General features: G+C 42.5%; 1 protein-coding gene across 3 annotated transcripts in view; it reads right to left on the bottom strand.

Moving 5' to 3' along the window:
- Positions 1-1871: 1871 nt before the first annotated feature.
- LOC120019020 (RAC-alpha serine/threonine-protein kinase-like) overlaps positions 1872-25429 on the bottom strand; it is a 68257-nt gene continuing 44699 nt past the window's right edge. The window contains exons 3-14 of one of the 3 annotated variants that reach the window (XM_038962208.1): positions 7608-7736; positions 7286-7400; positions 6808-6934; positions 6551-6682; positions 6409-6474; positions 6229-6297; positions 5878-6003; positions 5628-5756; positions 5250-5464; positions 5092-5179; positions 4886-4988; positions 1872-4711 (exon numbers count right to left, since the gene is read on the bottom strand). In XM_038962208.1, coding sequence (XP_038818136.1) covers positions 4632-4711; positions 4886-4988; positions 5092-5179; positions 5250-5464; positions 5628-5756; positions 5878-6003; positions 6229-6297; positions 6409-6474; positions 6551-6682; positions 6808-6934; positions 7286-7400; positions 7608-7736 — 1379 coding nt within the window. In that variant the 3' untranslated portion in view covers positions 1872-4631. The remainder of the gene's footprint in view (positions 4712-4885; positions 4989-5091; positions 5180-5249; positions 5465-5627; positions 5757-5877; positions 6004-6228; positions 6298-6408; positions 6475-6550; positions 6683-6807; positions 6935-7285; positions 7401-7607; positions 7737-25429) is intronic. The other 2 variants (XM_038962209.1, XM_038962211.1) reach the window with 2 other exon arrangements.

Here is a 25429-nt window from a genome sequence, read left to right as displayed (position 1 = left end):
AGCTGACATGATTTCAAATCTTGCACGTGTTATTATTACGGATATTGACTGCACGTAGGCCTATAGGGTATGCTTTCTCATCCCATCCAAACTGTCAGGTTAGGCTAGGCTACATGTCTTTACCACGCCCTTTTGGGTGGCCTGTAAATCCGCGCGCCCGTACTTATGTAGTAGCCAACAGTAGGCTATTCATTAGATGTGGTTGCTGAAAGCAAATCACAACTTTAGAAACTGTTCATAGTTATTATTTTTCCGCTGGAACCTCTAGCGCCAAAATCCGTAAGAACTACCAACATCAAAACAGCATTAATGCTGCACGCATTAATGTTGTGTTGATGCTGCACGCATTAATGTTGTTTTGATGCTGCACGCATTAATGTTGTTTTGATGCTGCATGCATTAATGTTGTTTTGATGTTGGTAGTTCTTACGGCACTGGTTAAGTTGCTTGAAAAAAAACAACTTTTGATTATATTACTTATAGTTTTCACACTACAACCATATTTACATAAATCCCAATGCATTTCAGGGGCCATAGACTTGAATGGGAAAAAAATCTAGAATAAGCTAGAAAATACCATTCCATTTAATATAGAAACGCTAAAACGTGCAGACCGGTCTGGAATAGTGTGCTTGTATACAGCTTTTTGATACCATTTAAATACTTTTTGAACTATAATTGTTTTAAATCTGCATAAAACTCCATAGGCTTGAATGAGAAGTATTTGAATTCACCACTTGAAACGTTAAAGCTACAAAGGATTGTTGCTATTAACATTTGCATAAAAGCCCCATGGACTTTAAAGGCCAAATTTGGATTCACCACTGATCTTGATCTATTTCAGCAGACTGACTAAACTTTTCCTACTTTATAACCCATAAAGCTTGCTGTATCCCCTTTAATTTCAATGGCGGAATGCAGGCTTCAACATTCTAAACTGAAACCATTGAGAATGTTCAAACAAAAACATTTTTGAGAGCTTAAAAACACATATGGCTTATGATGATATAGTACTCACTCTTGCTTACTATATATACTAGTCCACTATAATAACTCCACACCTACAAACCACCCCAAAATAGGTCACTATACCACAGCCTATGAAAACCCTTTTACAGCCATAAATACTTAAAGACTAGCAAGCACACCACATTTACTTCAGTAAAAATCCTTTTCTAGTTGGTGTAATTTCTGTTCATGGTCAGTTATAAATTGTGATTTCAATCGGTCTCCTGTAAAACTATGACGTCATGTATGATTTTAGATGCTTCATTTGGCTACATGTGCCAACACAGTCTAATGCCTAACCTTTCATGTGTTTTTTGTGATCATTTAGCTTTATCCAAGATGGGCCTATGTGTATCAGGAATAACTGCATAGAGTGAGTGCAACCTTTACCATTGACTAAATACAATGATAGACTGCATAGCCTTTTGAGCCAGACGATGGCGCACTATGCATGCCATATGGCTTTGCTGAAACAGAGCCTCCTTGAGGAACTAGCTGAAGAATTAACATCACAATGTAAATGCAAAACATCCTTCAGATCTATAGGAGTTTTTTTTAGAAGGTAGGGGCTAGGGGTCAACTGAGAATTCAGCAATTGTCTAATGTGTTGCTCCATCCACATCAAGCTCCAGCACCCAGCTTGGCTCACAGCTGGACACTAGCACACTGGACTGTCTCCCTGGACATCTGCTCCCTATTCTGGGCCATCTACACTTGGCTCTGGACCTCCATTGTCAGCCCAATACAGATATCCAGAGGATGGGCCAGCAAATGATGTGCTGGACAATATTTTTTAGGCTACTTGATACTCTTCATACAAGTGGGGAGCTTAGAGTTAATTGAAAGAATCGAAAATCACTTTGTCCCCAAAAAATCTTTATTTCTGAATTCCAATGAAAAATACCACACAGTGAGGGAAAATGTTATTTGTTCACAAAAGCTGGTGCATTCAATTGTTCAGTTTCTCATCTACTAAGGGGGCAAAGGAAATGAAATAAACATAATTTTTTTGAACATTTTCTTAAGTTAACACCCCCCTGACATGGTAACTCATCAGGGGAGGACCGGTCGATAAGCAACAATTAGGTCAATGATAAAAAATAAATGGAATGTGACAAAATTAAATATATGTTTTCCATTAATTTACAATTTCTTTTCCATTAATTATCAATTGTATTGTTTTGTGAAAATTCCAAACCATTTCCTCTAGAAATCATTTATATTCAGACTAAACTAAAGGCCTTAACACTTGACAAACCTAGAATCTGGTGGATCAGGACAAAGTCAATTATCTTCTTAATTCTTGAACAGTCAATCATTTTAAAGCTAAACTTAGATATCCTCACTTGGATTCAATTAGGACCATTGAGACACATTGAATTGTTACCCTCACAGACCTGTCCGCACAATCTCGTGCACACACACAAATACATACAAAATAAATGGTCATCCTTCCTCGATGGTGGTCAGTCACAGCCTGGTTGGTGTGTTTCACTTGCAACAGTAACGGTCTATGTACAGTAGCAGTCTGTCTGAAAGGTACTGTAACAGTCACTGAGGTGTTGCTAAAAGCATTGCGGAGAAAACACCCAATAACCGGAAAGGATCACAAAACAATAGAAAAAGAAAATGTACACAAACAATCACAGAATAGGCTACCTGTTGAGAACTAACAGCAAAGAGAAGGTCATTTTATTGGCAGAACATTCACAATTAATTTTGTACACTCAATCCCAAGGTTCGAATCAGTACATGCCTTTCAGATGATATTATCCAGGCTTCAGTCGGTGCTACTCCGATAAGGGTCAGGGCAAAACAAAGCAGAAGGTAAGGTTGTAAATCTCTCAAACTAAACGAGACTTTGGTCACAGTTCTAGCTAAGACGGATATTAATTTCAAACCATTTATTTTGTTTCAGCATTGCCCTCACGAGGACGCCAGTGACAATTATGTCTGCCTCTCCTTTCCCCTCACCATGGCACTGTGTTATTGCACAAACTCTCCACCAAGCTAACAGTCTTCAGAATATTTTCCAGAACTGAATCATTGATGAGAGTTTTGTTATACATTGTCCGGACTGTGACTGTTCTCAATAATAGACAATATTTGTGGAGAAACTGCTTGGTTGGTAAACTTTTTTTCCTTTTTTTTTTTTTAACTCTACAGGCAGGTGAGCTTCAGACTCTTGCATAGTTTAAGCTATGCATGTGTGCACATTCAATGGCATGCTGGTAGAAAAAGACATATGTTTTCAACAAGTTAATTTATTTTATCAACATGTAGCTAGCATGATTTTCTGCTAGATATAAAAAGTGAGTTATATTACTTCTCATTTCAATGTACTTTGAAGTATATGTCTACAGCTTTGATAGAAAAATATAAACCAAGGACCAACTCAACATTTGTTACAGGGTAAATGGATAGTGACCTTTCTAGAAAAAACAAGTGTGTGTGTGTATGCATGCATGCATGTATGTTACACACACACACACCTAGTCATTTCACCATAAAATGTATCAGGAAAATACCTCCCCTACTGTGGTTGCAGCAGCAACTTTACAGGAATGAACAAGATTGCTATTCACATGATTTCTCATGAAAACATCTATTTCACTAAACATAAATGTAGCCAATACACCCATCAAAAATGTCCTTTGGAATTCACAAAATGATGTGTGGATCATACTCTGTGCTTCACTTTACAGATGGTGTGATCCAGTAGAGCCAACTGTTTTCTCGATACATTGTACTGTAGTCACTAAGGACAACTTAGGCAAGGTGGTGAGGCCAGTAACACTGAAGAAAAGTAGACGGCTCATTCCATACACTCCATTTCAGTTCTATAGCACTTACTCCTACTAGAAGGTGTGTGTGTTAAGGAGGGTCAACATTTGAGAGGTGAGAGACTGCAGGGTTATGCTCAGAAGGCACGAAATGGGAGAAGGCAACAGGAGGTGCTACGGGAACTTGTTCAATAAGAACACATATTTTCGTTTTCTATTTCAAAACTTGTTGCTTCGTGGTGTCCTACTGAACACAACCCAGGTGTGGAGCTTTAGTGTTACCTCTCGCAAACATGTAAAACCTGGGAGTCAGAGCACAATGGCAGTGGTGGCTAGTAGATGGAGATGGGAAGGACTATTTCTACAGATCACGCTCTGATGTTTCCCTTTGCTCCATCAAAATATAAAGACAATCATTTGGAGAAATATATAGTGTACCGTTTAAAAAGCTAGTTTTCAGAGAACGCTTATGAATGTGCTTCTCTTTTGAGGCTAGCGGCATACGTATCATTGACAGGAACTTCATGCTGCCATGAAGAATTAGGTAGGTCGGTCACCACTGTGTCCAAGTACGGTATTTGAAACACTGGTGACACCAAGGTTGACTCAATAGTTTATAGTGACCTTTCTCTCATTGTCCATCTGAAGAGGAGACCAGGATAAGAAGCCACGCTAGACAATTGAGATGTGCACCAACAATTACAGCAAAATAATAAAAGTGAAAAGAGGTCATAGATGGCCTGTGAGGATGTGTTCTGGTCAGAGGTTGCTGTGTGTGGAGTCAGGGTGAGAGGGGTATGGTCCATAAGAGAGTGAGGAGAGGGAGTCTAGGTTTTTGGTTCAGGCTGTCCCACTGGCAGAGTAGGAGAACTGAGGGAAGTGGGGTCTCCTGTCGCTGTCGAAAGACTCCATGCTGTCATCTGGGAAGGAAAGAGAGAGAAAGTTAGAGCACAAATCATTAAAAAGCAAAAAACAAGGTCAAAATGTGGTTTATCTAGTAGTATGAACGCTACTAAGCCAACTAAGGAGAGTCGATGTCCTATAAATCCATAAAATCTTTAAGCAATGTTTTGTTGAGTTGGGAGGGAGGGTACCTTGTCCTGGAGGCGTGATTGTGATGGTCTGCCCGGTGAACTCCACGTCAAAATAGCGGGTGTCCGTTTCCGAGGTGACCTGGGGCTTGAATGGCGGGACCAGCTGAGAGGAAAGGGGAGGAGTCATGAGTGGGCACCTGCCTGTCATAACACTTGCCATCACCATGAGAACAATGACAACACATAGAAAGCTTAGGATACGATACCTTCTTCTCGTACACATCTTGCCACTCGATCCCAGCGAAGAACTTGTGCTGCATTATCTCCTTGGCGTCATCAGGCCCTCCACCTAACCTAAAGAAAGGAACACACACACAAAGTCAGTGTGTACACACACACACACACACACACACACACACCTTACCTCTGCTTGGGGTCCTTCTTGAGCAGACCAGAGAGCAGGGACTTTCCCTCAGGGCCCAGGGTTCTAGGAAAGCGGATCTCCTCCATCAGGATCAGCTCAAACAGCTTCTCATGGTCCTGGTTGTAGAAGGGCAGCCGACCGCACATCATCTCATACATGACCACACCCAGACCCCACCAGTCCACAGCACGACCGTAGTCATTGTCCTCCAGCACCTGTGTGTTGGAAAGGGGAGGTAGAACATGAGCGTCATGTACATGTGGGTGGTAGATCCTCTGGAAGGGCTTTCTAACCTCATCCCTATGTCTATGGTAGTGGTCCTGATTCACTGATAGTTTTTGATCAGTGGAAGGAAAGGGTTGATGGGTAGGTGTTTACCTCAGGGGCCAGATACTCTGGCGTCCCACAGAAGGTCTTCATGGTGACCCCGTCCTTGATGCCCTCCTTACACAGGCCAAAGTCTGTGATCTTTATGTGGCCGTCTTTGTCCAGCATCAGGTTTTCCAGCTACAGTAGAGAGGGTTTCACAAGGTGAGTTCGAGAACAGGGAGGTTCCTACTTGAACTTGTCCAATAAAAACACATTTGTATTTTCCCTTGCAAAATGTTTTCACGACTCCCTAAGTCACCTTCAGGTCCCTGTAAACCACATTCTTCTCCAAGTGGAGGTAGTCCAGTGCCGACACGATCTCCGCTCCGTAGAACCGGGCCCTCTCCTCGGAGAACACACGGTCTCGTGATAGGTGGAAGAACAGCTGGGTTGAAAGAGATTGTTATTGTGTCAATTCAATTTACAGTCACATAAATCTGAACCATTTCCCCCAACCTTACCGGTATTAAGATCACCATCATACGATTGTCTACCATGTAAGATAAGGAATCATGTCCACTCTATTCATTACGGTCCATCTGCAATGTTCTGAGTATTTCACCTCACTGATAAGGCCTTTACATCAGGTAAAATGCAACAAAGTACTCACCTCTCCTCCATTGGCGTACTCCATGACAAAACACAAGCGGTCGTGCGTCTGGAAGGAGTACTTCAGACTCTTTATGGAGCGGATGAAGGAAGAGCACAATTAGGTTACCCATTTATATTAGTATAACAGTAAACAGAGGGAACAGAGTTTCTATTGCACACCAATGGAATGGTCGCTCACCGTTAAGAAGGGGTGTTTGGAGTTCTGCAGTACTCTGTTTTCAGTGAGAGTGTGTGCTACTTCATCCTAGAGAAGACTAAGGAGATGAGCTTGATCCAAGAAAAGGAAATACCAGTATACACACACACACACGTCTACTCACTTTTGCCACAATCACTTCTTTCTTGAGGATTTTCATAGCGTAGTATTTTCCGGTTGCTTTTTCCTTCACCAGGATAACCTTCCCAAAAGTGCCTTTTCCCAAGAGTTTGAGGTATTCAAAGTCATGCATAGTCTAGGAGACAAAGTGTTAAAAACAAAGAGTTGGATAAACTTTATTTTACCACATCTAAAACCCTGCCACTGGTATTTGCCTTACAGCAACACAAACGCTGAGAACAGAGGGTTAGGTGTACGCACCACTTTGAGTTTGGGCTTGGTGAGGTACATCTCCATGTCCATGGGGTCTGGTGAGGAGTCCATCCTCTCCTCCTCCTGTTTCTGCAGCCCATCAGCCACCTCCTGGATGGCCTTTGTCCACTGCTCCCTGAGGACGGAGGGAACCAGAGGTTGGATGACTAACGTGTGTGAGACACATTTATTTTTGTGGGGACCAGAAGTCCCCACAAGAATAGTAAACAACAATTTGAGCAACTGAGCAATTGTTAGTCCCCATAAGGTCAAATGCTATTTCTAGGAGGTTTAGGGTTAAGGTTAGAATTAGTGTTAGGGTTAGAATTACGTTAAGGGGTAGAAGCTAGGGTTCGTTTTAAGGTTAGGAGCTAGGGTTAGGGTAAGAGCACAGGTTAGGTTTAGGGAAAATAGGATTTATAGGACTGAATTGTGTCCCCCCACAAGGTTAGCTGTACAAGACTGTGTGTATGTGTGTTTAACCTACCTATCCTCTGGGCTCTCCACATGGAAGGTGCGTTCTATGACAGTGGTCCACTGTAGGCAGCGGATGATGAATGTGTTGGGCTTGGGTCGCTCAGTCTTCATGAGCTGACATTCTGCTGGTCATAAGGAAAAAGAGGGAGAGAGCGGGAACGAGAGCGAGATATGTCATGTGGTGAACCATCAGGGATGCATAGAATGTAGTGCAGGGCAAGAACAAAAATGTGCAACCTCTGAGGTACTTGAGGACCTGAGTGGAGATGCACTGCTCAATTTGTGTGTTAAATATTGTGATTAGGGGGGAGAGTGTCAGAGGGTTGCCTTACGTGCTACTGAGAAGTTATTGAGTGGCGTCTCCAGTTGGTCGACGTCTTGCGGTCGCTCCTTGTACCCGATGAACGTACCGTCTCTCTTCAGCAAGAAATACCTGGGCCTCCAGGTCTTTATGTACTCTCCTGAGAAAGCGAAAGAACCATTTAACAGATACCCTTCAGCCAATTGCATGTATTACATCAGAAAGGAGACTACTCAACCTGTCAGTGCAATCCTAACCCTAACCCGGTCTGAAGAGCTAGTAAGTGTGTGAGAGAAAGACTGAGTTTGGTTGACCGCAAACTTGAGGCATTTGTCCTGGTGGTTTCGACGAAAACAGAACTTCCCCTCATAGGCCTTTTCAATTTTTTGTATCTCCCCTTTGCACTGCATGCATTTACTGTATGTGTCTGTTGTACTGCCTTCCTGTACTGTACCTTTAAGACAGGCAGCTAGTAAACAGGGTCTCCGATATGTTCTTCATTTATTTTTATAACCGCGACTACGGGTACTTCTGGTAATCAACAACCATATTCTAGAAAACAGGAAGTGACACACTAACAGCACATTTAGAGAAAAACGACACCCCAATCAGGTGTAGTGTCGGTGCTGCTGCTGCTGCTGCTGACTCATCTGTTAACTGCTCAATAAGGGCGATAAGATGAGATTGGAATCTTCGAAAAACAGTTTCATTTCACACGCACACTTCATGCCTAGCGACTAAAGCAGATGAGTATGTGATGCTCCTAGGGCAAAGTGACCTAATGAACAAGCTGTTGCCTTATAAAAGACAATCCATACCTATTAAGTGTTGTTGCATGGTGCCTGTCCAGACTCATTTACCAATGCCACTCATCTGAAACCCATATCCTTGCAAACACATAGGCCTAGGGTTAAACTTGCGGTAATTTATGGCAACTTGGTAATTTTTTTTCTTTCCAATTGTAGTCGTATATAGTATTATTTTTTTATATCTCTGTGTCAATATTGTCCATAGGTTTCAAGAGAAAAGCCTAATTGAAAAAAGCATCTAAATCAACAATGGCATTACTTTCAAATTTACTTTTTTCAACATTTTGGTGCCAAAACATTTAAAGTAAAATAAGTGTGAAAAAAAGGCTATTTCATGCAGAAATCCACACACACACACATAAATGAATGAAATTGTATGTCACATGCTTAATCAACAACAGGCTACAGACTAACAGTGAAAAGCTTACTTACGGGTCCTTTTCCAACATTAGAGTTAAAAAAAATCATTATGAGGTATAACTAATGAGAAAAATAGCATGGTTATATACAGGGAGTATGAGTACCGATGTGCAGCAATAGGAGGTAAACGAGGTAGCTCTATAAATATACAATGATTTCGGAAAGTATTTAGACCTTAAACTCCCCACATTTTGTTACATTACAGCCTTTTCTAAAACTGATTAAATAAATGTTTTTCCTTAATCTACACACAATACCCCATAATGACGAAGTGAACAGGTTTTTAGAAAGTTTATAAAAAATAAACAGAAATACCTTTAGTATTCAAACCCTTTGCTATGTGACTAAATTGAGCTCAGGTGCATCCTGTTTCCATTGATCATCCTTGAGATGTTCCTACAACTTGTTTGGAGTCCACCTGTGGTAAATTCAATTGATGGGACATGATTTGGAAAGGCACACACCTGTCTATATAAAGTCCCACAGTTGACAGTACTGTGGGACCTTCCCCAACCAGAAACCGTGGATTGATTGCAGCATTCGCGCAAAACTGAAAGCGCAAACCACTGATTTTAATCATGGCAAGGTGACCTGAAACATGACCGAATACAAACAGTGTAGCTATTCCCTCCGCAAGGCAATCAAACAAGCTAAGCGTCAGTATAGAGACAAAGAGGAGTCTCAAATCAACAGCTCAGACACGATACGTATGTGACAGGGTCTACAGACAATCACAGACTACAAAAAGAAAACCAGCCCCGTCGCGGACACTGATGTCTTGCTCTCAGACAAACTAAACAACTTCTTTGCTCGCTTTGAGGACAATACAGTGCCACTGACACGGTCCGCTACCAAAACCTGCGGGCTCTTCTTCACCGCAGCCAACGTGAGTAAAACATTTAAATGTGTTAACCCTCGCAAGGCTGCCGGCCCAGACGCCATCCCTAGCCGCGTCCTCAGAGCATGCGCAGACCAGCTGGCTGGTGTGTTTACGGACATATTCAATCAATCCCTATCCCAGTCTGCTGTTCCCACATGCTTCAAGAGGGCCACCATTGTTCCTGTTCCCAAGAAAGCTAACTGAGCTAAACGACTATCGCCCCGTAGCACTCACTTCAGTCATCATGAAGTGCTTTGAGAGACAGTCAAGGATCATATCACCTCCACCCTACCATACACCCTAGACCCACTCCAATTTGCTTACCGCCCCAATAGGTCCACAGACGACGCAATCACACTGCACACTGCCCTAATCTATCTGGACAAGAGGAATACCTATGTAAGAATGCTGTTCATCAATTACAGCTCAGCATTTAACACCATAGTACCCTCCAAACTCGTCATTAAGCTCACCCCACCCTGTGCAACTGGGTCCTGGACTTTCCGACGGGCCGCCCCCAGGTGGTGAGGGTAGGAAACAACATCTCCACCCCGCTGATCCTCAACACTGGGGCCCCACAAGGGTGCGTTCTCTGCCCACAACTGTAGGGCTGTCCAGAGGGTAGTGAGGTCTGCACAACGCATCACCGGGGGCAAACTACCTGCCCTCCAGGACACCTACACCACCCGATGTTTCAGGAAGGCCAAAAAGATCATCAAGGACAACAACCACTCGAGCCACTGCCTGTTCACCCCGCTATCCTCCAGAAGGCGAGGTCAGTACAGGTGCATCAAAGCTGGGACCGAGAGATTGAAAAACAGCTTCTATCTCAAGGCTATCAGACTGGTAAACAGCCATCACTAACATTGAGTGGCTTCTGCCAACATACAGACTCAAATCTCTAGCCACTTTAATAATAAAAAATGGGATGTAATAAATGTATCACTAGTCACTTTATACTATGCCACTTTATATAATGTTTACATACCCTACATTACTCCTCTCATATGTATATAATGTACTCTATACTATCTACTGCATCTTGCCTATGCCGTTCGGCCATCGCTCATCCATAGATTTATATGTACATATTCATTCCTTTACACCTCTGTGTATAAGGTAGCTGTTGTGAAATTGTTAAATTACTTGTTAGATATTACTGCATGGTCGGAACTAGAAGCACAAGCATTTCGCTACACTCGCATTAACGTCTGCTAACCATGTGTATGTGACCAATAAAATTTGATGTCAGAGCAAAAACCAAGCCATGAGGTCGAATTTGGGGAAGGGTACAAAAAAAAATATCCACAGCAATGAAGGTCCAAGAACACAGCGGCATCCATCATTCTTAAATGGAAGAAGTTTGGAACCCCCCCAAGAGACTCTTCCTAGAACTGGCCGCCCGGGACAAACAGAGCAATCGGGGGAGAAGGGCCTTGGTCAGGGAGGTGAACAAGAACCCAGATGGTCACTCAGACAGAGCTCCAGAGTTCTTCTGTGGAGACGGGAGAACCTTCCAAAAGGACAACCATCTCTGCAGCACTCCACCAATCAGGCCTTTTTGGTAGTGGCCAGACGGAAGCCACTCCTCAGCAAAAGGTACATGACAGCCCGCTTGGAGTTTGCCAAAAAGGCACCTAAAAGGACTCTGACCATGAGAAACAAGATTCTCTGGTCAGATGAAACCAAGGTTGAACTCTTTGGCCTGAATGCCAAGCGTCACGTCTGGAAGAAACGTGGAATCATCCCTACAGTGAAGCATGGTGGTGGCAACATCATGCTGTGGGGATGTTTTTCAGCAGCAGGGACTGGGAGACTAGTCAGGATCGAGGGAAAGCTTAACGGAGCAAAGTAGAGCGAGATCCTTGATGAAAACCTGCTCCAGAGCGCTCAGGATCTCAGACTGGGGTGAAGGTTCACCGTCCAACAGGACAACGATCCTAAGCACACAGCCAAGACAACGCAGGAGTGGCTTAGGGACAAGTCTCTGAATATCCTTGCGTGGCCAGGCCAGAGCCTGGACTTGAACCCTACCAAACATTTCTGGAGAGATCTGAAAATAGCTGTGCAGCGACACTCCCGATCCAACCTGACAGAGCTTGAGAGGATCTGCAGAGAAGAATGTGAGAAACTCCCCAAATACAGGTGTGCCAAGCTTGTAGCGTCATACCCAAGAAGACAAGGCTGTAATCGTGGCCGAAGGTGCTTCAACAAAGTACTAAGGGTCTGAATACTTGTGTAAATGTGATCCGTTTAGAATTTCTAATACATTTGCAAAAATGTATACATCTGTTTTTGCTTTGTAATCATTCTGTGTAGATTGATGTGGGGGGTAAATAATGTAATACATTTTTGGGTTAAGGCTGTAACGTAATAAAATATAGAAAAAGGGGTCTGAATACTTTCCGAATGTAGTAGCAGCGTAGGTTATTTTTGAAATTTTTTACTACCCCTTTTTTCCCTCCCCAATTTCATGGTATCCAATTGGTAGTTAGTCTTGTCTCATCGCTGCAACTCCCATATGGACTCGGGAGAGGCGAAGGTCGAGAGCCATGCGTCCTCCGGAACACAACCCAACCAAGCCGCACTGCTTATTGACAATGCCCGCTTAACCCGGAAGCCAGCCGCACCAATGCGTCGGAGGAAACACCGTACACCTGGCGACCATGTCAGCGTGCATGCGCCTGGACCGCCACAGGAGTCGCTAGTGTGCGATGAAACAAGGACATTCCTGCCGGCCAAACCCTCCCCTAACCCGGACGACGCTGGGCCAATTGTGCGCCGCCCCATGGATCTCCCGGTCGACTGCGTCAAAGCCGGACTTGAGCCAGGATCTCTAGTGGCACAGCTAACAACTGCGATGCAGTGCCTTAGACCACTGCACCACTCGGGAGGCCCACTGTAGGTAAGTGACTAGAAAACAGGATCCCCAAATTAATGTCATTGTTTTGATATTTTAACATGCTTGTCGTGATCGCGTTTGGTGTGGGGGTGCAAAATAAAATGTAAAATAAATTTGGGGACAGGTCGAAAAGCATTAAACATGTATGGAAATGTAGCTAGTTAGCTTGCACCTGCTAGCTAACGTTAATTTGTCCTATTTAGCTAGCTTGCTGTTGCTAGCTAATTTGTCCTGGGATATAAACATTGAGTTGTTATTTTATCTGAAAGGCACAAGGACCTCTACTCCGACAATTAATCCACACATAAAACGGCCAACCGAATCGTTTCTAGTCATCTCTCCTCCTTCCAGGCTTTTTCATTGTTTAACTTATATGGTGATCGCATCTAAACTTTCATTGTATTACCACGACTACCGGCAAAACAGTTCGTCTTTCATTCACCCACGTGGGTATAACCAATGAGGAGATGGCACGTGGGTACCTGCTTCTATAAACCAATGAGGAGATGGGAGGGAGAGGCAGGACCTGCAGCGCGATCTGCGTCAGAAATAGGAATGAGTTATATTTTAGCCCTTGGCATCGCAGACGCTCGTTGGCGTGCGCGAGCAGTGTGGGTGCAATAATTGAATAGCATGGATTTCTAAATTTATTTTGCGACGCTTGCGCACGCGACGTGTCCGGTCTGGTCAGCATGTGAGTGTGTGACAGAAAAAATCGTTTTTGTGTCATTTAGAGGGGAAGTGCTGCTGCCATGTGGGAAATAGTAGGTGGCTTATTTCAGCTCGTATCTTTTTGACTGATGTCATATCGATGGTAATATGGCTAAGAATCGCAAGCTAACCAACAACTGTAACGATGTATTTGAGACATTGTGCAAATGTAATGTTTTCAATAAACATTGTCGACGAAATATAGTTTACATGTTGTCAACAATTCAAGCCAACCCAGTCTGTTTTGCCTCAGTTGCGCAGGTGTCATTTTATTTTCTTAACAACTAAACTGTCTATAAAGACAATCCATCTCTATATATTAAGTGTTGTATGGTTCCCGTCTAGACTCAATTACCAAAGACGCTCATCTCAAACCCATGTCTTACAAACACAACACCTAAACTTCCGGTAATTTACCAAAGTTACCAGAACTTTCGGTAATTAACTGGTCATTTATGCCACTATGGTAAATCTGGTCATTTATATTTGAACTTTTATAAAAATGTATTAATATATATAGTATTCATTTGCTTACATCTGTGTCCATGAGTTTCTAATGGATAGAACATATGATTCAAGAGAAAATTTAAAAAGCATCAATTCAACAATAGCATTGTTTTCATTTAACTGCAACTCTTCCAACTATTTACTTTTTCACAACTGCCACCAGTTTGGCACCAAAACATTTTTTTTTTAATTAAACAAAGTGTATTTCATGCTGAAACCCTCATATTAAACAGCAATGCTATTCACTAAGTTGATGGTTTATATTTAGGATCATGTTTTACAGCTTTGTCATTCTATTTATAAAATCTTATTTGATAATTTTCTATATTTATTTTACATGTGATAAGGCCACACAGAGGGCCAGAGATAGACACGTGATTATCTGAAGTACCCAAAAGGCTACTAAATGTCATGTGATAAAATTACAGTTAGCAGTAATATACTCTCCGTTTGCAACACTACATAAAATCTGCCTCCACCCTAGTGGCAGATCAGTGCATTTGAGGTAAAAGGAGAGAGACCCAGTAAACAATTGTGATTAAAACTAATAATGAATAAATAATTTATAGCTACCCAAGCAGGCAGGAAGTCAGTGGCTAAGCCCGGTGGTACAGTGACAGGGCAGATAAGAGATGCCATTGCAGTCTGGGTTAGGAGGAGGATGTGGTTTCAAAAGGAACTGTGTGGCTTATAATAAGAATATACTTCCTCCTCCCACCCGTCTGGTTGTCTTAGGTAGTCTCTTCTAAAAGAGAAGTCGAACACATGTAAACTATTGCGTTGTATGCATGTAGATAGCTACAAAAGAAGCAACTTAAACAAGTACCTTTATTGGCAAAGCAATCAATCATCTATGTATGCATAGTGTGCTTACACTTCGTTAATATCACTCTGAAAAGAGTATTGCATGAAAATTGCTTGTGAGCAGAATGAATGAGGGTAGACCCGCACACTTCCTGTCTAGACTAAGACAAGTGGGTCAAAACAGCAGTCAGATGTCAGCTGTCTCTGGCCTTTTCCATTCAAACACAAGCACAGGCAACAGTGGTCCAGTAGTCTTCTGGTCAGTAGTCCCATTTGCAAGCATCTATGAGCCTTATGCTAGGCCTTGTTAACACAAGGTGGTACAGTAATCAAATGTACATGTACAGCACTAACTCAGCACACATTTCTCATCTACATGTAAGTGTTGAGAGGAGCCAACACCACAAGTACGTCTCAGCCTTACAACCACTCCTCAAGATTCCTCAACTCACTCCACAGTGTGTTCAACCACACTGGGTCTGAGGTTTTTGGTAAGGAAGGTACTGGATGGCCTGGCTAACAACCATGGCCACCCTCCCCCAACTAACTTCCAATCTCTACAGACAGATCCTGGTGTATCCATCTCTGCAACATTCACAAATGGAATGCTTTGATCAGGCAAGAGTGGCACACCATCGCAAGCTACACAGCTGCACACTAAAGGGTGTGGTCTGCTGCCTGCAACATGGGTGTGGCTACTTCGACTAGCCACGAGGCTAGTCCCATATCAGGGACAAACCAGCTGCCAGGATACTAAAACATAATTTAGGCTGAAGCTGGGATTTAAGAATACGTCTTTCCAGTGGTGATTTGAGTCACATCCAAACCATCTTGTTTCTCCTTCATCTTGTATGACTCATTTGATTGGAATCGGAGAACTCCTAGCCATGTTGAGAGATTGGCTAAAGGGAAGGGTGGATGCGTTCCAGGGAATCCAGATGTTTTTCCCTCAGAGCAGGCTTTTCCAGTGGGTGACTAACTCCTTGGCTCAGGCCCCTGCCGCGTTTCAACGTGAAAAGAATCACAGGGAGGTCATCCAAGCAGCCATCCGTGGCTTTGATTATCCCTGGAATAGTGGGAAAGTCCACGCTCTGTCTGCTGTGATGGAACCGATCCCATAAGAGAACACCTTTGAATACCATCCAGTAAATCTTGTGTACTTAACTCACCTCACACTAAAATACAACCCTATTTAATGGAAGCAAGATACTTGACATAAAATTGTGTCATTCAGGCAAAATGTATACACCTCATTTTCAGTACATACAAATCAGTTCAGCATGTTGTCAACCATACAGATGAGACATGACTGGTATGCTTGGCCTGTTTAAATTAGGTGGCTGCCATTCAGTGCTTTAACGAGCATGACCCTCAGTGTTTCCCCTATATTCATTTTGCAGCGTCAGGCCGCCGCTGCTAAATCTTAGGCACCAGTCTCCCGCAGCTAAATCGTAGGCACCAGTCCCCCAAAAATATACAGAAGTTTGGACACACCTACTCATTCAAGGGTTTTTCTTTATTTTTACTATTTTATACATTGTATGATAGTAGTGAAGAATGATAGTGAAGACAAACTATGAAATAACACATGTAGTAGCCAAAAATAGGGTTAAATCAAAATATATTTGCCTTGACAGCTTTGCACTCATGCCGTTTTCTCTCAACCAGCTTCACCTGGAATGCTTTTCCAACAGTCTTGAAGGAGTTCCCACATATGCTCAGGTCTTGTTGGCTGCTTTTTCTTCATTCTGCGGTCCAACTCATCCCAAACCATCTCAATTGGGTTGAGGTCGGGGGATTGTGGAGGCCAGGTCATCTGATGCAGCTCTCCTTCTTGGTCAAATAGCCCTTACACAGCCTGGAGGTGTGTTGGCTCATTGTCCTGTTGATAAACAAATTAGTGGGACTAAGCCCAAACCAGATGTGATGGTATATCGCTGCAGAATGCTGGTTAAGTGTGCCTTGAATTCTAAATAAAATCACAGACAGTGTCACCAGCAAAGCACCCCCGACACCATCACACATGCGGAGGTCCGTTCACCTACTCTGCGTCTCAAAGACACGGCGGTTGGAACCAAAAATCTCAAATTTGGACTCATCAGACCAAAAGGACAGATTTCCACCGGTCTAATCCATTGCTTGCGTTTCTTGGCCCAAACAGGTCTTCTTATTGGTGTCCTTAGTAGTGGTTTCTTTGCAGCAATTCTACCATGGAAGCCTGATTCACGCAGTCTCCTCTAAACAGTTGATGTTGAGGTGTCTAATTTGAACTCGGAAGTTTTTATTTGGGCTGCAATTTGAGGTGCAGTTAATTCTACTGCAGAGGATAAGTTCATTAGAGGTACCTCTGGGTCTTCCTTTCCTGCAGCGGTCTTCATGAGAGCCGATTACATCATAGTGCTTGATGGTTTTCAACTGCACTTGAAGAAACTTTCAAAGTTGTTGAAATGTTCCGGATTTACCGACCTTCATGTCTTAAAGTAATCTTTCTCTTTGCTTATTTGAGCTGTTCTTGCAATAATATGGACTTGGTCTTTTACCAAATAGTGATATTTTCTGTATTCCAACCCTACCTTGTCACAACACAACTGATTGGTTCAAATACAAGGAAAGAAATTCCACAAATTCACTTGACTACCTCATGAAGCTGGTTGAGAGAATGCCAAGTGTTACTACATGATTCCATGTGTTATTTCATAGTTGTGATGTCTTCACTATTGTACAATGTAGAAAATAGTACAAATAAAGAAAAACCCTGGAATGAGTTGGTGTCAACTTTTGACTGGTACTGTATAATTTTTTAGAAAATGATATTCAAGAGATGGGAAAAGGTTTTCAGTTTAAACTTAAAACGACTAAAATCAGATATAAAGTACATAGAAAAGATAATGTAGCTACCCAATTATAAGATCATCTTTGAGAACTAACAAACAAAATAAAAAAGTAGCCAGTCAGGGAGAATAAAATTCCAAATTTCATGGGCCCCCCATTGATTTTGCTATAATGTTTGAGTCACTCAGCATTAGAACACTGCATAAGCCATGGCAAAATATGTAGAATTGCAGGAAACTACACTTATCAAAAAATATTAGGCGTTAGTCCCATGTTTCAGGAGATGAAATAAAATATCCCAATATGCACATAAAGCTAATCTCTCTCAAATTTGGTGCACAATTTTGTAATTTTTTTACATCCCTGTTTTTGAGCATTTCTACTTTTCCAGGATAATCCAGCCACCTGACAGGTGTGGCATATCAAAAAGCTGATTAAACATGATCATTACACAGGTGCACCTTGTGCTGGGGACGATAAAAGAGCACTATAAAATGTGCCGTTTTGTCACAACACAATGCCACAGATGCCTCAAGTTCAGGCAGAGTGCAATTGGCATGCTGACTGCAGGAATGTCCACCAGATCTGTTGCCAGAGAATTTAATGTTAATTTCTCTACCATAAGCCGCCGTTTTAGAGAATTCAGCAGTACGTCCAACCAGCCTCGCAACCGCTGAAAACGTGTATGGCACCGTGTGGGCGAGCGGTTTGCTGATGTCAACGTTGTGAACAGAGTACCCCATGGTGGCGGTGAGGTTATGGAATGGGCAGGCATAAGCTACGGACCACAAACACAATTGCATTTTATCAATGGCAATTTGAACGCAGACATATACAGTGACAAGTTCCTGAGGCCCATTGTCGTGCCATTCATCCACTGCCATCCCCTCATGTTTCAGCATGATAATGCATAGCCCCATGTCACAAGGATCTGTACACAATTCCTGGAAGCTGAAAATGTACCAGTTCTTCCATGGCCTGCATACTCAGACATGTCACCCATTGAGCATGTTTGGGATGCTCGGGACCGGCATGCACGACAGCATGTTCCAGTTCCCGTTAATATCTAGCAACTTCGCACAGTCATTGAAGAGGAGTGGGACAACATTCCACAATCAACAGCCTGATTAGCTCTATGCGATGGAGGTGTCATGCTGCATGGGGCAAATGGTGGCCACAGCAGATACTGACTGGTTTTCTGATCCACGCCTAGGGCTGTGGCGGTCATGAAATTGTCAGCCGGTGATTGTCAAGAAAATAACTGCTGGTCTCACGGTAATTGACCGTTAATTAGCGTAAAACATGTTTAGCATCTCCTGGCTTCCACGCATATCCTACAAGCCAATGATGCAGACCTTTGGAATATCTACATTTTAAAAAGTCTAATAAATCCATGTAATATAGCCTACATCGTCACAATAAATCCATTATTTAAGTTAGACAGGACTAAACAAACATGATATGAAGAAAATGTAGTCTATTTCAGAAGAATAGAATACTCTGAGTGGTCCTTACGTTAGGCTATGCCATATGACTGTGCGCTACACTAGTTTATTTTAACAGAAAAGTTTTGCTTAGAATCCCATTGCATTATTTTGAAAAAAAGTGCGCACTTTTGACACTATTTGTTGAGCGGTTAACAAAGAAACTGGTCCTATATACTTAATTTATAGTTATTTATGCAACTTTGGTTGTGATAAACGGTGGGCAATATATGTTTAGATTTTTTATACACTCATGATGGGACTCTAATGACGATTTGAAAAGAAGTCGCAAGCTGCACACACTTCAGTCTCTCACAATTTGATATTCTCGCCAAGCCTCGAATTTCCCGGCGGCATCCCCCTCGTGTGGCCGTAATCCCCCTTAATTAACTTCTTAAGGCTAGGGGGCAATATTCGGAAGTTCGGATGACTGACGTGCCCAAAGTAAACTGCCTGTTACTCATGCCCAGAAGCTAGGATATGCATATAATTCGTAGTATTGGATAGGAAACAAATCTGAAGTTTCTAAAACTGTTAAAATAATGTCTGAGTATAACAGAACTGATATGGCAGGCTAAAACCTGAGGAGAATCCATCCGGAATTAAAAAAACATTTTTTTTTTAGGTCACCACCCATTGAAATGATTGTCTATGAGGAATTCAAAGAAAATCCTCCCAGATTGCATTAAGGGTAAAGGTTAGAAAGGGTTTCTGGTTTGTTTTTTGAAAAATGAATTAGTAGTTGTAGTTTTTCAAGGTGGCTCTCATTTTGACTGTAGTCTTGTGGCATGCGTGGATGAGGACGCACACCTCGTTATTTATCTCCTGTATTAAACATACAACATTCAGTCTTAAATGTTATTGTTTATTTACACATTAGGGTACCTGAGGGTTGATTAGAAACATTGTTTGACCTGTTTGGACAAAGTTTATTAGTAACTTTTGGGATTCCTTTGTATGCATGTTGAACTAGTGGAACAGGTGGATTACTGAATCAAACGTTCCAACTAAACTGACTTTTGGGAAATAAAGGACTTTATCGAACAAAACAATCATTTGTTGTGTAGCTGGGACCCTTGGGATTGAAAACAGAGGAAGATCTTCAAAGGTAAGTGATTTATCTTATCGCTATTTGTGACTTTTGTGACACCTCTGCTGGTTTGGAAAATGTTTTTAATGCTTTTGTATGCGGGGCGCTGTCCTCAGATAAATCGCATGGTATGCTTTCGCCATAAAGCCTTTTTGAAATCTGACAAAGCGGCTGGATTAACAAGAAGTTATGCTTTAAATGTTGTATGACACTTATTTTCATGAATGTTTAAATATTAAAATTTTTGTATTTTGAATTTTGCGCTCTGCAATTTCACCGGCTGTTGTCGAAGCGCCCCGCCTTTCCCAAAAATCCAGGCCTTTTGAGGCCAAAGTGGCCGTTGTGTCCTTGAGCTGAATATAATAAACTAATTATAATTCCCGGCTGCCGTGCTCCGAAGCACCTCTCACTCACATGGCTCTCTGAGATGTAGCCAATGCCCGCTACATGATCGGGTCCTTTACAGTCATTTTAGCTAAGTAGTAGGCTACAAGTGAATGAAGACCGACACGTCGTGGATGCAACTGCGCACGTCCCCCCTTATGGAATTCCGAGGCGCATATTGAAGATGTTAGAACTGTCCACATTTAGCCTACTTTTGGTCAGCCAACAAGTTCAGTAGGCTTAACGAACAGCAAAAGCACTAGCCTATGTCAATCTACTATCTACTTAAGAATGTCCCCTACAAAAAAAACTTGGTCGAATAGTCTTTTCTTTCGACCAATCGATTGGTAAATGTTTAAACATATTTCTCCATATATAGACACATCCTATGTGTTTTAATCAAATCAACTAAACTCAGCATAAAAAGAAGCGTGCTCTCACTGTCTACGTTTATTTTCAGCAAACTTAACATATAAATATTTGTATGAACATAAAATTTAACAGACAAACTGAACAAGTTCCACAGACATGTGACTAACATAAATGGAATAATGAGTCCCTGAACAAAGGGAGGGTGGGGGGGGGGGGGGGGGGGGGTATCTGGTGTGGCCACCAGCTGTATTAAGTACTGCAGTGCATCTCCTGGACTGCACCAGATGTGCCAGTTCTTGCTGTGAGATGTTACCTCACTCTTCCACCAAGGCACCTGCAAGTTCCCGGACATTTCTGGGGGGAATGGCCCTAGCTCTCACCTTCCGATCCAACAGGTCCCAGACGTGCTCAATGGGATTGAGATCTGGACTCGTCGCTGGCCACGGCAGAACTCTGACATTCCTGTCTTGCAGGAAATCACACAGAATGAGCAGTATGGCTGGTGGCATTGTCATGCTGGAAGGTCATGTCAGGATGAGCCTGCAGGAAGGGTACCACATGAGGGAGGAGGATATCTTCCCCGTAACGCACAGCGTTGAGATTGCAGGCAATGACAACAAACTCAGTCCGATGATGCTGTGACACACCGCCCCAGACCATGACGGACCTGCCACCTCCAAATCGATCCCGCTCCAGAGTACAGGCCTCGATGTAACACTTATTCCTTCGACGATTAACACGAATCAGACCATCACCCCCCGGTGAGACAAAACCGCGACTAGTCAGTGAAGAGCACATTTTGCCAGTCCTGTCTGGTCCAGCTACGGTGGGTTTGTGCCCATAGATGACGTTGTTGCCGGTGATGTCTGGTGAGGACCTGCCTTACAACAGGCCTACAAGCCCGCAGTCCGGCCTCTAGTGGACAGTCTGAGCACTGATGGAGGGATTGTGCATTCCTGGTGTAACTCGGGCAGTTATTGCCATCCTGTACCTGTCCCGCAGGTGTGATGTTCCGATCCTGTGCAGGTGTTGTTACACGTGGTCTGCCACTGCGAGGACAATCAGCTGTCCCTCTTGTCACCCTGTAGCGCTGTCTTAGGCATCTCACAGTACGGACATTGCAATTTATTGCCCTGGCCACATCTGCAGTCGTCATGGCTTCTTGCAGCATGCCTAAGGCATGTTCCCGCAGATGAGCAGGGACCCTGTGTATCTTTTTGGTGTTTTTCAGAGTCAGTAAAAAGGCCTCTTTAGTGTCCTAAGTTATCATAACTGTGACCTTAATTGCCTACCGTCTAAGCTGTTAGTGTCTTAACGACAGTTCCACAGGTGCATGTTTATTAATTGTTTATGGTTCATTGAACAAGCATGGGAAACAGTGTTTAAATCCTTTGCAATGAAGATCTGTAAAGTTATTTGGATTTTTACAAATTATCTTTGAAAGACAGGGTCCTGAAAAAGGGACGTTTCTTTATTTGCTGAGTTTATATGCACTGAGCTTGTCTGATCCTTTAAGCAAACTGTTTGATTAAATAATTAAGACAAATGACTAGAGGGAGTCTGACCGCAATTGATTTGATTGCGCTGGACCTGGCTCAGACTTGCTGCGCTGTGTAAAAAAATAAATAAACAGCGAGTGACTGACTAGCACCTGTCGTCTCCCTCTCCTCCCTGCTGCAGCGACCACTACAGAACATCAACAGTGTGTATTGCACTGCAACATAATTACAACCAAGTCTGACTGAAATGTTCTTACCGAAATCTCTCATTTGTTCAGAATTTTTTACCTATTTCCTCAACCCTTGCTCTCTTTACTGATGCATGCATGTGACCAATAGGGCCTGATCTATAGCATATCATAATTACATCGATAAATTGGTCATAAACTCTGACCAGTGTAACACGACAGAAAAATGGATTTAGAGGACGTGACAAATAAACTTGAAAACGGGGGAATGTTTACTGGTTGCTCAGGAGGTAAAGGTGTGTGGAATGAATGACTAGTTGTGGAAAATACTGGTGATCAAGAATAAAGTAAGGGGCAAGTGCTGCGTGCATATTATGTGTGACAAACAGGTGCTGTTAGATTACAATATACGTTTTCTGACCATTTGGAACAAAGTACGTTTTTTTTGGTAAAGCCTTTATTACAGCAAAGACTAAAAACAGTCACATTCATTCGTTAAGCAAATTAGAGAAATGGAACGATTTAGGCCTATTTATTGTTTACACTAATTATTCAATCATCCCTTTTATTTAATTAAAACTAAAATGCTTTATTGCATTTCAAATCATAAATGACTCATTTGCTGTGTGATGACATTAACGAATAAATGATTGATATTTAAGAATTGAAATATAGGCCGAAGTTGGTTACGGTATTAAGACTAAACAGGATGCGCTCTTAAGCATACAGCTCAATGGTGGTTATACAAGGCTGCTATACTAAGCCTACTAATGATAATTACATTACTTATTATAATGATAATAATAACAATAAGGAGATCAAGGAAAAAGTGCCATTATTATATATATAATTTGACCATTTGGAACAGTGTAGACACTAAATAAATAAAAAATAATACCAGAGGCTGGTCTAACGGAAAAAAAGAAAGTGTGAAGCCTTTATTTCAGCATATCAAAGATTAAAAACAGCAGAATGTGTACTTGTTTTGGTTACATGAGTGGTTGTTGTGGTTACATGAGGCCTGGTGCTCATGGAATCAGTAGGCTGTTAAACACTCAAACAGGCAACAGAAGCAGGATGTCATTTCTGTACATATGATTTATAAAGCCAAGTACATTTAAACATTAAAGACCTAATTAAGTTGGGGTTTCCTCTCTCTCCTCACTTCTACTCCACAATTAAGGCAAGGGCTGTTCTCTCATCTCCTAACTCTTCTGCTGCCTCCGCCCCATTGTTCTCAACACCAATATGCTGGTTAACTTCGCTATTATGCACATGGCAACATGGTCTATGAAAAGGCGCCAATTCAACAGCGCACTGATGTGTTTCAGAACCGCATCCAACACGGAAGAAAACCCATTTGTAAAATATATATTTTTATTTGTGATGCAACATTGTTCTTACATAATATAACCACATACAATTTCAGTAGCAAATATCTGACTGATGGACTGTGCCATCCCCATGGATCAGTCCACTCAGACATGCAAGAATCGGACAGGTGTCTTGTACACCATGATTATTATTTTTATTGCTACTGCTCGACTAAAGAAATCTCGATCGACCAAACAATCCACCAATCGACTAAAATGGGTCAGGCCTAGTAGAATTGCAAGTAATTCGCTTTAAAACAGCTACATTTAGTCTCTGCGGCCAAGAGGGCCACTAAACTTTCAGTTGGAGGCTGTGCTATTGGACACACCCACTACCCCTCCCCCTACGCTTCCTTTGCCACCACTGTTGAAAATAAATCCTAGGGGAAACACTGCTAAACTAAATTTGTTGTAGGATGTTTGAGTGACAGGTGGGCAAAATCCACCCTGAGCAGAAAGTGCCTGACAGAACCACTCTGCAGCCTTCATAGTTTCCTGTGGGTGATGTCACCATGGTCACGTCAAGAGAGAAAACATCTCCAAATCCCTTGTGGACAAAACAGGCTCCCCGCCACATTCAGCGGCGCAAATCCAGCGCTGGCTGCCTTTTGATCAGGGCCCAGAGCCATTCTGGGTGGGGTCTGTCTGCATAGCTGAACTGGGATGACCCCCAAACTCCTAGCCACGGCGCTACACTGTCCGACTGTCTGACTGGCCAAGGCTGGAGGGAGGGAGGGGGTAGGACTCTCCAGTAAAAACCCAATGGCCTTGCAAACCCCGACTGTCCTGCTTCCACAGTTTGTGTAGTAGGAGTCTTGCTGCTGCCATCCTCAGCCACACCCTAATCCCTGCTCCATTGCGCCGCCTGGCTTTTCCAGAAAGTTGGCCTCTGGTTGAGTTGGGTGTTGTACACAACCCAATAACACCATTTGCTAGAAAATACCATATTGGAGAGTCCGTAAAATATATTACATCCAGTATAGGCTATCATGGAAGATTTCATGTGTGAAAACCATCGTTTTTCATTGTTGCAATCTGGTCGTCCCCGTGGCTAAAGCTGTGTTGAGGCGTAACGGCGTACACTACGGCTGGGCGGTACCGTATATTATGATATACCGGTATTGATGCAGGGACTGGTTTGGGTTTTTACTTTACCTTCTATACCAGTATTTGAATGTTTGGTTTGTTGAATGTGATACGCCATGTGTAATGTCAATTTTTATAGTTTACTTCGCTACTTGAGTCATCTCTCTCCGTGCCACGTTCCACAGACCTAGCCACGCCCCCTGTCACTGAAGGAGAGCATTTGTTGTTCCTCAACCACGAGACACTTGCATTCAGTCTGCATGGTCAATGCAGCACATGCAACAATGTTGATGACAACGATGCCGTTTTTACTTTGCTTCTTAATATAAATCCACTAGCGTTCTATGATGACACTATTAGTTCATGTTTCTTACATCAGCAAACAGCTAGTATGTCTTTTCTTAGCAAGTTGCCCTAAATCTTGTGAGATGCTAATTGTTAGCCGCTAATGCTAATAGCTAGCTAGCTAATAAATGTACTGAGTAAGAGCTAATGTAGCTAGCCAATACAGC

Source organism: Salvelinus namaycush, chromosome 24 (genome assembly GCF_016432855.1).
Source record: "Salvelinus namaycush isolate Seneca chromosome 24, SaNama_1.0, whole genome shotgun sequence".
Classification (NCBI taxonomy): Eukaryota; Metazoa; Chordata; class Actinopteri; order Salmoniformes; family Salmonidae; genus Salvelinus; species Salvelinus namaycush.
This window is presented reverse-complemented; position numbering and strand designations above follow the sequence as displayed.